Source organism: Camponotus floridanus, unplaced genomic scaffold (genome assembly GCF_003227725.1).
Source record: "Camponotus floridanus strain SB8 unplaced genomic scaffold, Cflo_v7.5 scaffold39, whole genome shotgun sequence".
Classification (NCBI taxonomy): Eukaryota; Metazoa; Arthropoda; class Insecta; order Hymenoptera; family Formicidae; genus Camponotus; species Camponotus floridanus.
In genome coordinates this window covers 1407880-1420629 of record NW_020229536.1, presented here as the reverse complement: position 1 = coordinate 1420629, position 12750 = coordinate 1407880, and the positions used below count along the sequence as shown (strand labels likewise).

Sequence of the window (12750 nt, the reverse complement as noted above, 5' to 3'; positions counted from 1 at the left end):
TTATAATTTGTTACTATTTACTCAATTTATGAAATTTATTTCAGTTTATTTATTTACTTCAATGATACTTAATAATTCCTCAATGATACTTAAATAATTTCTCAATTTTCGATGATGTCATTAAAACGTTATTAAGATATCATTTGACGTTATTCTGCTACCTGGAAACGTATTTTCGATTCAGGTATTTTGTTTTATTCAAAAATGGCGCGTAGTGCCATCGCTTCTTATCCCATTAATGGCGGTTTTGTCCAATTGTTCGCTCACATAGGGAAAGCGTTATAGAAAAACGGCCTGGACCCTCTCAGGCTTCTCTCTATTCAAAACTCAAAGCTATGCCACGTGTCCCCACTCCTTATGGCTTATTCCAATAGATTGTATAGTTTAGTATTTAGTATAGAATATAAAGTTCAGTAGAAGTTTACTCTGGCTAAGCTTACTCTGGTGACTCTTGAAAATGGCTTTGTGGAATAAAGTGCAAACAGGTTTCGACGCTGATGATGAAACTATTAATTTCGGCACACGGATAATTACAGAAAACAATGGTTCACTATACGAAGCGTGTACAATAGCAACGATTCAATCCCATGAAAAGGTAGTCACATTATTCTATTCATATTCAATTTCTATTCGACTAATTTGACGGTTATACGATTATTCTATTTTTCATAGAAAAGCAATAAAGTGCGATATAATTATTAATCAAAAATAAAATGAAAAGCCACGATACTTTGCAATTAAAAATTTAACAAGCATTTTTAGTTAACATAATGCAATTTATATACCACATAATGGACGTTTTTCAGCAAGCGACACAAAGGACACAGTGTAACACAGTGAATCACTTCATCCTTATTTACATTCGGCAACCAACAAGGACTTCATCCTTGTAAATAAGGATGAAGTGATTCACTGTGTTACACTGTATCCTCTGTGTCGCTTACTGAAAACGTTCAATGATTTGTACAATATTTAAATCTATATAAAGTGCGCATGCGTGAACTTGTATTACTACGCGTATTATGAACTATTCTAAAGGTGCCTCTACATGGACCGTGTTCCGAAATTGCTGGCAGTTTACTGCCAGCACTGAAAATATATAATATACGTAACGTGCACTATAGAATTTGCAGTAATTTCGGAACACGGCCGCAGCATCAAAGCGTCGAGCGTTTGAGCAGAAAACCATACCGGTACCATTGCGCATTTTGAATCTGCGCAATGGTACCGATATGGTTTTCTACGCAGACGCTCGACGTTTTGATGCTGCCATGTAGAGGCACCTTAATTTATTTATATTATTTATTTATATTAATTATATAATTATAATTATAATTGTATAATTTATTTATATTTATATTATTAGTCGTTATAAATATATATAAATTACAAAATCATGATTATAATAATTTTAAAAAATATATAAATATAAATATATATTTGTATATTTTTAAAATTATTATAATTATTATATTTAAATTATTATAATTATGACATATATATATATATATATATATATATATAAAGTTTTATTATTAATATATTATTAATCAACATGATCAATATATATTTTTTTTATAAGGTGGATGAAAAACCAACTGTTTTAGCATCTCTTCAATATTCTAAGTTTTGTGTAGCAATTGATAAATCCATTACAGTATTTGAAGATGAAATATGCAATAAAATATTATACAATGTTAATTTTCCCTCCATGATAGTTCGTTACTGCATCTCCAAAGATGGTTTTGTTTTATTTGTGGTACTTGCTACTAAAATTTTATATTGTTTACATTTATCAGATGGAAAACAAATTTTTACAAAGTAAGTATTTAATTAAGTATTTAAAAGTCATAATATTTTTTAAAATAAATAATTTATAATATTTTTAAAAATCTTTATTGTATATAAATATAATTTCAAAGTCTATATAAAATTTCTATTTACAGAACTATACCTGATAATAATCAAGACAATATAATACAGATATTTTTGAAAGAGCAAAGTGAAGAAGTTCTTATAATTCTTGTTATGAACACTGGAGTTATTTATAGGTATTATATATATATATATATTTTTTTTTTTTCTTTCTTTTATTACATTATATCTTTTTCATATTTTAATTTAATTTGTAATTTAAAATTTGTTAAAAAAATTTTAGTTTCTCCAAATTATATCCTAAAGCTTTAGAGATTGCATTAACTAATGATGATAAAGCTATGATTGCAGAACATATAACAAATGTTCAATGTTCTCAACTATTCAAGGGATTTACATCTGAGAAGGTAATATACATATATCAAATCATGTTTTTTCGGCTTTTTATATTACTTTATTAAGAATTTATTACAGTTCCTTAATGCTATGATAGATGAATTGTCAGATGAACTATCAATAACTATGATTGGAACAAATTCGGTTTTTATTTGGCCTAATGATGAATATAATAATTTTTATAATGTATTTTCTTTTGGATATAAAAAGATACAATTGTTACTTGGTAGCAAGTAAGTAATTTTTTAATTATAATAAAATGAAATAAAAGTTTGTATTTTTAAGTTTATATTTTCTTTATTAAGATTGCATATTATATAAAAATTATTTTGTTTTAGTAAAATGCTTTGTCTGCGTACAGATTATACATTAACTATTATGTGTCCAAATACACTACTAGGAATGAAAATATATGATGGTCCAGTATTTGATTTTGTAGTGATACAACACAATAATCATTGTGAAATTTTATTTTTAACACAGTCTAAACAGAATCCCGCTAGATATTTGTTACGTCTTATTTCTTATCCAGGTAAATTATATTAATTTATATAGAATATATATTTCTCCTCTCTTTTATATTAATATAATATAATATTATATATATATATATATATATATTTTTTTTTTTCCTTTTAGATCTTGAACAGAAGTTGGAAATTAATGTTTCTACTACTATTTATTTATTAGAAGTTTTGCATACTTCTAATAATATATTTTATGTAGAGGGTTTTTCTACTGATAATAAAATTATCAATGAATTTAGGATAAAAAGGATATCGGAAAGTATTCCTGAAATGCGTTTAGCGAGATTATTAAAGAAGAAGCAATTTGATGCAGCTGAAGCTTTTGCAAGAAGATCAGGTCTTTCCTTGGAATCTATTTATTGTGCTAAAGCAGCATCATTCATAGAACAATTTTGCACAAAATCTACTCCCGATTTAATTAGCGTAGATGCACTAATAAACGTTCTAGATAAAATACAAAATGTGCAATACGTGACTGACTGTTGTAGCAAAATCTTCATTTCTAATTATATACAAATGAGACAAATGTATTTATATGCTCAGCAAAGAATAATGCAAAATATAAAGGTACTTTATATTAGCATAAATCAATACATTATATAAACTCCTAATAAATTAATATTTACTTTATTATTTATAGAGAGAAAATATGAATGATTCATTGAATGCTAATTTGTCTTTGATAAATGATAATTTATATAAACTTGAAACTTTCCAAATGATTCAATGTACTGAAGAAAATACATTATTGAATTATGATACAAATATGAAGGAATGGATAAGATTTTTACAAGCAAATTTGTTAGAAGAATGCACTACTTATTTATCCATGGTACTATATAATTGTAATTTAAATGTGATTTAAATGAAATATATTTCTTTGTTACATATATTTAATTCTGGCTTTATAGGGTCATTTAAAATCTGCTACTCTAATTTGGAGGAGACATCTTCCTGATATAATAAAACATATATCTATGGAAACTGTACAAAATATTTTTGCAATCTTGCCTGAAGATATGACCCCATCATGTTTATGGCCATGGCTTATTGTTTTTATACCTACATTATTATCTTTACTGCCTGATACGATTGATGAAATTATATCTTGGAGTCTAAAGAAACTAAAACAACTTGAAATATCTTATTGTACGGTATGGCCAGAAATTGGTATAGACTTTGTTAAGAAATTTCTAAAATTGCTCAAATTTGAAGACGGGCAACAATCTATATGTTTCTATCAAGAATACAGGTATCAGAATTCTTTTGAATTGAAGCAAGTTATATTTTTGCTTGAAGTTTTATCTGATATTCAACAATTGAAGAACAATTACAGGTCAGTGATATTATAATTTTAAAACTCATAAAGATTAACGTTAAATATCTTTATAATTATGCTATAGATTGAGAGTACCTCTTGATACATATATTGACTTACCTATAGAAGCAATACATATGTTGTTGGATAAAGTAAATCTTGACAAAATCTCAGATTTTGTAAATACATTTTTAAAACAATATATACTTAATAATAACTTACAAAACGATGCTGTTCTTTGTACATATATACAGGTTGGTATAACTTTTTTTGTTCCGTGTATATTACGTACTTTTATATAAATATAATTAAATATATTTTTAAAACATTTTTTTATAATAAATATCTCTAATATTTTTAGAAAAGCATGGAAAGTTTAGATAGTTGGTGGTTTAATGAAGAAGCTATATGGGAGAAAAGAGTTACTATTATAATAGAATTGATATATAATATTGAAGTAAATATTAGATATATTCTTCACATTTGCCTTGTATTATAATTTAAAAAATATCTTTTATTTTATTTCATATTCTATATTGTATTTAGAATCGATTAAAGCAAACTTTGACAGTCTTAAGAAAGGCACCAGTACCTTGGAGCTCAACTATCATTACTTTGGCAGAAACAAATAGTAATTTTGACCATGAGTTATCTTTTGAAATTAAAGTTGAATGCGATTATGTTCCAATAAAAGTCATCTTAAAAAAATATGGATATGCAACAATTGGCGTAAATAACGTTAGTATGAATCGTGTGCACGAATATATATGTTTCTACATCTTTATATGTTGCATATTAATAATCATTTATTTGTAGAAATTAATATCACGTATAATAAAAGAAGATCGTGATTCTGTTATTAATGATATAGATACACTGACTAAAAGGAATCAGCAATTAAGACAAGATGCATTTTGTCGATACATAAACTTTCAATTAAATATAGGGTATGTATCATATTTATCTATAAAAACAAAATCTATATTAAAGAGAAAAAAATCTTGAAAATAAAATTATTTTCATTTATTTAATCTATTATTAAACATTGGGGTTTAGAAATTTGCAGAAAGCAATAGATACATTATATTATTTAGAAAATAATATCACTGACGTTTTATATTGCTATGAAGGAATTCTTAATTATATTGTTGCCGCTTCTTCTTTTCAGGTAATGAATTTTAATAGTACAATACTAAATCAATGAAGAAATAATAGATTTCTTTAATAATTAATTGTATTTAATATATTTGCTTTTTTAGAACGTGACAACATCTTTGATTTACCATATAAAAATACTGGATTATTTAGAATTCAGAATACATGATTTATTAGCACAATTAAATGATTGTTCTTTCCGTTACACCAATATCGTCAAAATGATAAAAGATTTAAAATCATTATACATATTGAAAAAAGATTATAAAATTGACATTTTACTAAAGGATTATCATATGCAGAAGTCAGTTATACTGCAGAACTATATCACAAAATTTCTTTCAAGTAAGGCTTGAAAATTTAATTCCTTTATAAACAAATTTTATATACGTATTAATAGAAAATTTTCAATTTATTTTAACAGATATGAAAGAAGATGATTTGTCCATAATATATAAAACGGTTGTTAAAGTTGCTGAAGTGCTAGGATTAGAAAAATCATGTGCAATTTTATCTTTGCTAAAACAAACGAAAAATGTAAACATATTGCCACAACTTGTTAGGTAAAAATGCATATTATACAATTTATATAATTTATATTTATATATATATATATATATATATATATATATATATAATATATTTATTTCTGTATAATCATAATTTTTTATCTTACAGTTATGATGATGAGGATTTAAATATATCAGATGATTTTAAATATATATACAAGATATGTTTATTAGCATTACAACATGCCGAAATAAACGTAGATACTATAAAAGTTGTCAAAAACTTAAGTGCTTCGATGTTAAATATTTGTCAAGACAGTATGTATTACATTGATGTTAATAATTGAAGTAGCATTAAATAATTGTAAATTAATATTTCAGGCGACTTAAAATCTGCAGTAATACTAAACACTTATACTAGTGTGTGTTCAAACTTTTTTACTCAACATTATTCCAATATAAAACAAGAAATGGTGCCACAGTTTGGTTGGAAATTGTACACAATATATAAAGATCAGGCAGTAATTTTGGATAAAAGATTATTGTTTCTGTTCAATGATGCAATATATCTTTATTTATATTGTTCAAATCAAATTGATGATAATGAAATTACTAATTGCAATGTATGTATCATGTACACATTTTATTTATAAAAATAGTTGTGTACGGGAATATTTATATGATATATTTTATTTTATTTGTTTATAGGAACAATTGCTGGAGGATCAATTAAATAACTTTCTGGAAAATGTAAAAAAGATGCAACGTCAACACAATGATTATTCTTTATTGCAAATTTTTAAGACGTTTTATTTTATGTACTGTACCATATCAGTAAGAAACAGAGTTATATCAAAGAAAATGGAGTCCATATTATTGCAACTATTGATGAGTTTACTGAAAAAGCTGTGTATTGAACGATCGTTCGATCTTCAATTAGGATTATCTTGTCTTTTTATGTTACCTGAATCGGAAGCATACACCTGGCTTTCTACAACTTGCACATTGTAAGAAAATTAAATAATTTTCCAATAATTCTAATACTAATCATTTATAAAATATGATAGCTAATAATATATAAAAATCTTTCAAAAAAGTTTTCAAGCTGATTATATCCGGCATTGTACGATTTCGACTCTGGGATATGAATATTCGCGGTTGGGACATAATCGATCTTTACAAATGTTCAAAGATTACAAGCTACTACACATCTGGGCACAACAATTGTCACATTATTCAATAGCTTATAAAGGTATGTTCATGCATTATTAACGAATCTAATTTTGTTTGTTCAAATGTGAAAATCTTGTTAACGTCTTTTTAATATGTATATATAATTTACAGAAATTTTAATAAATAATGCTTCGAGCAAAAGAGAAATTTTAATGCAGATTATAAATAGTAATAGGGAAAACATAATTCCCTTGCTAAAAGACTATTGTTATAATTTTGGTTTTAATTTCGATGATTGCCTATTACTTTACTTAGAAATATTATTAAAAACGTGGAATCCAACAATAATCATGCCAAATGGGAGCATGTATAAAGGTAAATAAAGATGTAAATAATATAATACATATAAAAATGTGTATTTTTTACGCTAATCGTCATTTATAGAATTATAATTATTTTATATACGTAAAAAATTTATAATATAATAATATTTGTATATGATCGAATATATATTTTATAGAATTACTTATTTGTAAGAGCGAAATAGATGAATTAAGAAAGAAATGCAACGAAATTGTTGCACAATTAAGTGATGAATTTATGATAAAGCAATGTATCTCGTCATTATGGAATCAGGTAAGTTGTAAAGGATAAAAAAAATACTTGATTGTAATTTTTTCTTTGTATAATATAAATATTTATATTTAAATTTAGGTCAATTTTTACTATTATGAAGTGTTTATCATATTAATGGATCTCACGGGAAATAATGATATGAAAAAAAGGAATTATCTTTATTTTTTACAAAATTACACTCGGAGTGGGTAAGTGCAAATTATAATTTTGCATGAATAAATTTTGATTTAGATGCTCATTAAATCTTTTGCTAGATCTCCTACTCAAATAGAACATGATAAATGGATACAGCTTAATCTAGGACATAGCACATTACCGCTAATAGCCCAATGGAGACTTCCATTCTTGTTTGAAGATATTTGGAAAATTATTAGTATGTTTATTTTGATACTTATAAATAAATAATTATTTTATTTTATATATATTTTATAATATACAGGGAAATGAATCTGATACATTTTTTTCGAAAACAATTAGATATAGGCGAAGATACTCATTATCAAAATTAAATAAATATGGACATATACTTTAATAATTTTGAATATTTTTAGTTTCCACACAATTAAAATTTTCTTTTTTTAAATAGAAAGAAATTGATTTGGAAGAAAATGCTCTGATATAAAAGTTATTAAACTACCCTAATGATATTCATTGAGTATCATTGATGGAGTGAATCAAGAATATCTCTTTCTATTTAAAAAAAGAAAATTTTAGTTAATAATGTAAAAATCAAAAATGCTCAAAGTTGTTCAATATCATTAACACGTGCTTTTAATTATTCTACAATTTTAATGGATGTGTTTCTCTATCTCTAACTGTTTTCGAAAAACACGTGGTGAACTTTTTATCAGACTTATCCTGTATTTATTTTACTAGCTCCAGAATTGAATTTAAGAACATATGATAAATGGCTTGACATCGCACCCATACTCAAACTAGAAACGCACCTCATATGTACATTAGCTATTAAGGGTGAAGTGACTCGTGTATGGGGAAATAATTCTAAATCGGAAAACGCTTGGTCACCTTGCTTAAGAAACACCACACTGCTCCAAGATATAAAGAAATGTATACAACAGATTACTAATTCAGACGGATTCTATTATGGCACTGTGGCATTGTATTATGTTGTAAATTATACACCTGCTGGTGCCGATCGCGTTGCTGCAGCGAAAGAATGTTACGAGTATGCTCAATTGGCGGCGCGAAATTCTACCAAATTCGAGGAAGGAATGTTGGAGGTATATATTATAATAATCTATAATAAAGTAGTAAACATTGTTGTAATAACATGTGGAAGTAACAAATAATACTAATATAACACTAGTTATATATGACTTAAATAAAACTGTAACATATTATTTGTAACAGTACAATTCTGTTACATTACAACAATGTAACAAATATTGCAAAATATTATTATAAGTATATATCAGAGATCCCAGTTTCTCTCTATACACCTATAGAATATAAATTATATAACATATTACATGTTATAATTATAAATGGAAAATCACAATTAATCAATAATTTATTGTAATAATTTATCTTACGTATATTACTTGTAACATTTCATATTGCTTTTACTTTATTAATATAACAATATTTACTAGACAATATTGTTAAAAAAAATCATATTAATTTCTGCATTTCTGCATATATTTTCAGAAAATTAAAGACAAATATTTGAGATGCACATCCGAGCATATTCTACGTACATACGGATTAGAGAAAGATAAATATCTTGCTTTAATCGAAAACCCATACAAATTGGTATATGAATTATATAACGACGAAAGCATATCATTACGATATCGAACTACATCCAATCACAGGCCCAATATTAATGCTGCCGTTAATGAACTTGGCAAATTATTTTCGTTAAATATAATAAAGTTGCGTTTAGATTTATTGCAAGAATGGTTACAATCCGATGTTAGATATACTGAGTTATGCCAAAGCTTTACACAGACGTTTCTAACGTTAAAAGACTCTGATCAGAATACAGATTATGAAGATAATTTATTTAGGTAAATATATATATATATATTTTTTTTTATTTTGTTATATTATTTATTTCTTATCTAATTTTATTCTTGCAATATGTTTATAGAACATGTTATATGCTTGAAAATGGAGATGTGGAATTGTTTGCACAATTTCTTATAAATATAGGCTTTGGTGATCAGTGCGGTCAGGCTGAATACAATTATAACGTACAATATCGAGCGTTACGAATTTTACAAAATATTGTTGATACTGCTACTTTAGAGAAGCTACTCCAGCAAGATATATGTACCTTTAGGTATATAAGCAGAGATTGTAATATATTATCGTTTTGGCGATATATATTATACTAAGAAAATTAATTTTGCTTTTTTCATATTTCAGAAAATATATGAAGTCGTTACACTATATTAGCAAGTTAGAATTGTTAGGATTATGTTATAGCGTTAATTCATTTGAAACTTGTTCTAAACATGATCTCGTTCAAATATTATTAAAAAGTCAACGTCATTCGTCTGATGCTGTCTCTCTTATAGCACAGATTTGCATCGAGTTTGAAATATATGACATTCTATTTTGGGATGATACTTTGAGTCAGATGACAAAGTTACGCATGGTATGAAAATTACATCTCATCAGATATATAAAGCTCACAGAAAACTTTATATTAAAACATATATATGTGTTTATAGATAAGTGAATTGAAAAAAGTTTTACTGCAATCACGAAATGAGAAGGTCATCGTAAGTTGCAATGGTTACAAAAAGGGATGGCAATTAATTATTTCCGAACCATTTAGAGAGATCAATGTAAATTCGAATCTGCAACAAATTGATAGTTGCATAGAGGCGATTTGTCTATTATATTCGTGTCCTGTGATACATGAATTAAACTTCACTACTATTGTGAAAAATTGTTTCCAATGTAAACAGGCATCTTTGGCCGCAGCACTCCTACCATTTTTAAATGAATCTGATAAAAAATTTGTTTTGGAGGTAAAATTGTTATTTATAGAATTTACAATTAAGTTATTTTAGATTTATATAATTTGCTCAGATATAGATATTACAAAATATTAATTCTTTTAGATGGTTAATCAAAAATGCCAAATGGCAGAACTCATGGAAGAATTAACTAATTTATCTTCCAAAGGAATACTTACAGTTGCACATGTAAGTTATAATATATTTATCACATCATACACACACATATATATATATATATATATATATATATATATATATTTTTTTTTTTTTTTGTATATTTTTTCTTCTCTCTTTCTCTATCTTTTTTCTCTTTCTCTCCCTTTCTCTTTTCTATTTAATCAAATTTCGATTACTAGAACCATTCGCAATAAGTGGTACTTTGAATTTTTCTATCGGATTAATTAATTAGAAGATTTTACGTTGGACAATAAGATCCTTCCTTTCTTTTTTCTCTCTTTTCCTTTTCTTTTTTCTTCTTTCTCTCTTTACATTTCCTTTTTCTTTCTCTCTATATATTTGTAGAATATATTATTATAAAATTTTATATGCATTTAGAGAATATTTTATGTTTTTATAAAGATATTAAGCTTTTTGTATTTTTATATTTATAGAGTCTTACTATTCTACAAGAGTCTACATTACAAGAATAAAAACAAGCAAATTTTATTAGTATAAGAAAAAAATCAACTTCAAAATGAACCTACTTAATTGTTAAATTAAAATGTGATATTATTGAATGCACTAATTGCAATGTGCATACATATATAATAAAGGGTGTGCAATTTTTTATTTTTGAATATTAAATATATTCCTCTTTATTATATCTTTATTTCCTCTTTATTATTCTATATTTTTCATTATATTATCCTTACAATAATACGTCACTATCACGTTTTATCAAAAGGCACGTTATATCGAATTTTGGAACATCCGATATAATATTCTGCCCAAATGGCTGTTCTTCACATTTTTATATAAGACTTATTGTAGCAGTATATTAACAGTTTAATATAATATATAAAAATCTATATGAAGGATAAATATAACAAAGAAACACAGCAATATATTATATCAACTTATAATTCTTTCATTTGTCGCCATCAACGACGATTTATCCATCTGCTATTTAAGTTTCTCTCATGGGCAAATATAAAGACTGCAAAACGCGATTAACAAGATTAAAAATGTATAGTATTTATTTTTATCAGCTTATATATATTTTCTGATACAATTCCAACAAAAGACTTAGAATATTAAACTAACTGTTAAAATTTAATTATTTTATTAATTTAATTATGCTAATTATTTATATATTATATAGAATATAATTATAATATAACATATGCTTCATTATATGCTACATTTATGATTAGAAAATTATAAATAACTGGCGACTTATCGATAACATTTATGCCATAATATCTGTAATATTTATAGTAGATCATGCTGCATTTTCGCTGCGTTTTTAGTGTTACAAGGTGATAGCATATTTGGCTTAATTTTTCCTATCTTTCTATCGTTGATTTAGAATATGATCCTGTTTGATGTTTACAATTTGTTGCCACATCATAACAGCAAATGCTCGATTTTTATTGCATTTCTTCTTTATATATGAGCAATTTATGCTAGTAGAAAGTGAGCAATTGCGAACACAGTGGATAGAAAATTGCTGCAAAAATGATTAAATTACCGACATACTGCTGAAATTTTGCTATCTGGATAACTAATTATTTATTATTAATAGCACTCACTTAATATACTCTGCTTCATTGTGCTTGTATAACATTAGAACAGATAACAGTGTTTTGAAATCAATTCAAATATTAAAAACATTTTCACAAATAACTCTACTATTACTATTTCATTTAAATGGCTAGAAACAACTCAGACAACACATATCTCTAAACAATGACTTAAAGACGTCTTATCATTCTTTAAATGTTTTTAAGATGTCTTTCGACCTTTTTGTGCTGGGAACAGATTCTGTTCAGTTTCTACCGCTAATCCATTGTCAGATTTTGTTAACAAGTTCTGCTGGTAAATCATAAGTTTAAGGCATTTACAATTGATGCCAATTTATTGTAAATTTCTGATTAAACCTATTATTGTTAGCATATTAGCTTTTTTGCTTATATTTTAAATCAATTAATTTACGCCTTTAATATAAG

At 25.7% G+C, this 12750-nt stretch overlaps 1 protein-coding gene across 1 annotated transcript; it reads left to right on the top strand.

Moving 5' to 3' along the window:
- The first annotated feature begins 389 nt into the window (after positions 1 to 389).
- Positions 390 to 11355, top strand: LOC105254966 (kinetochore-associated protein 1). Its single transcript, XM_025411313.1, has 31 exons — positions 390 to 595; positions 1583 to 1821; positions 1947 to 2051; positions 2159 to 2282; positions 2350 to 2504; positions 2610 to 2803; positions 2911 to 3365; positions 3439 to 3630; positions 3710 to 4134; positions 4202 to 4370; positions 4478 to 4573; positions 4663 to 4854; positions 4933 to 5063; positions 5173 to 5284; positions 5376 to 5616; positions 5696 to 5834; positions 5950 to 6098; positions 6162 to 6403; positions 6489 to 6787; positions 6878 to 7032; positions 7125 to 7328; positions 7474 to 7589; positions 7668 to 7777; positions 7844 to 7962; positions 8466 to 8830; positions 9258 to 9619; positions 9703 to 9894; positions 9981 to 10212; positions 10289 to 10591; positions 10685 to 10768; positions 11194 to 11355. Exons 1-31 carry the CDS (start codon positions 458 to 460, stop codon positions 11230 to 11232), a joined length of 6078 nt encoding a protein of 2025 aa, XP_025267098.1. The 5' UTR covers positions 390 to 457; the 3' UTR covers positions 11233 to 11355.
- The last annotated feature ends 1395 nt before the right edge of the window (positions 11356 to 12750 follow it).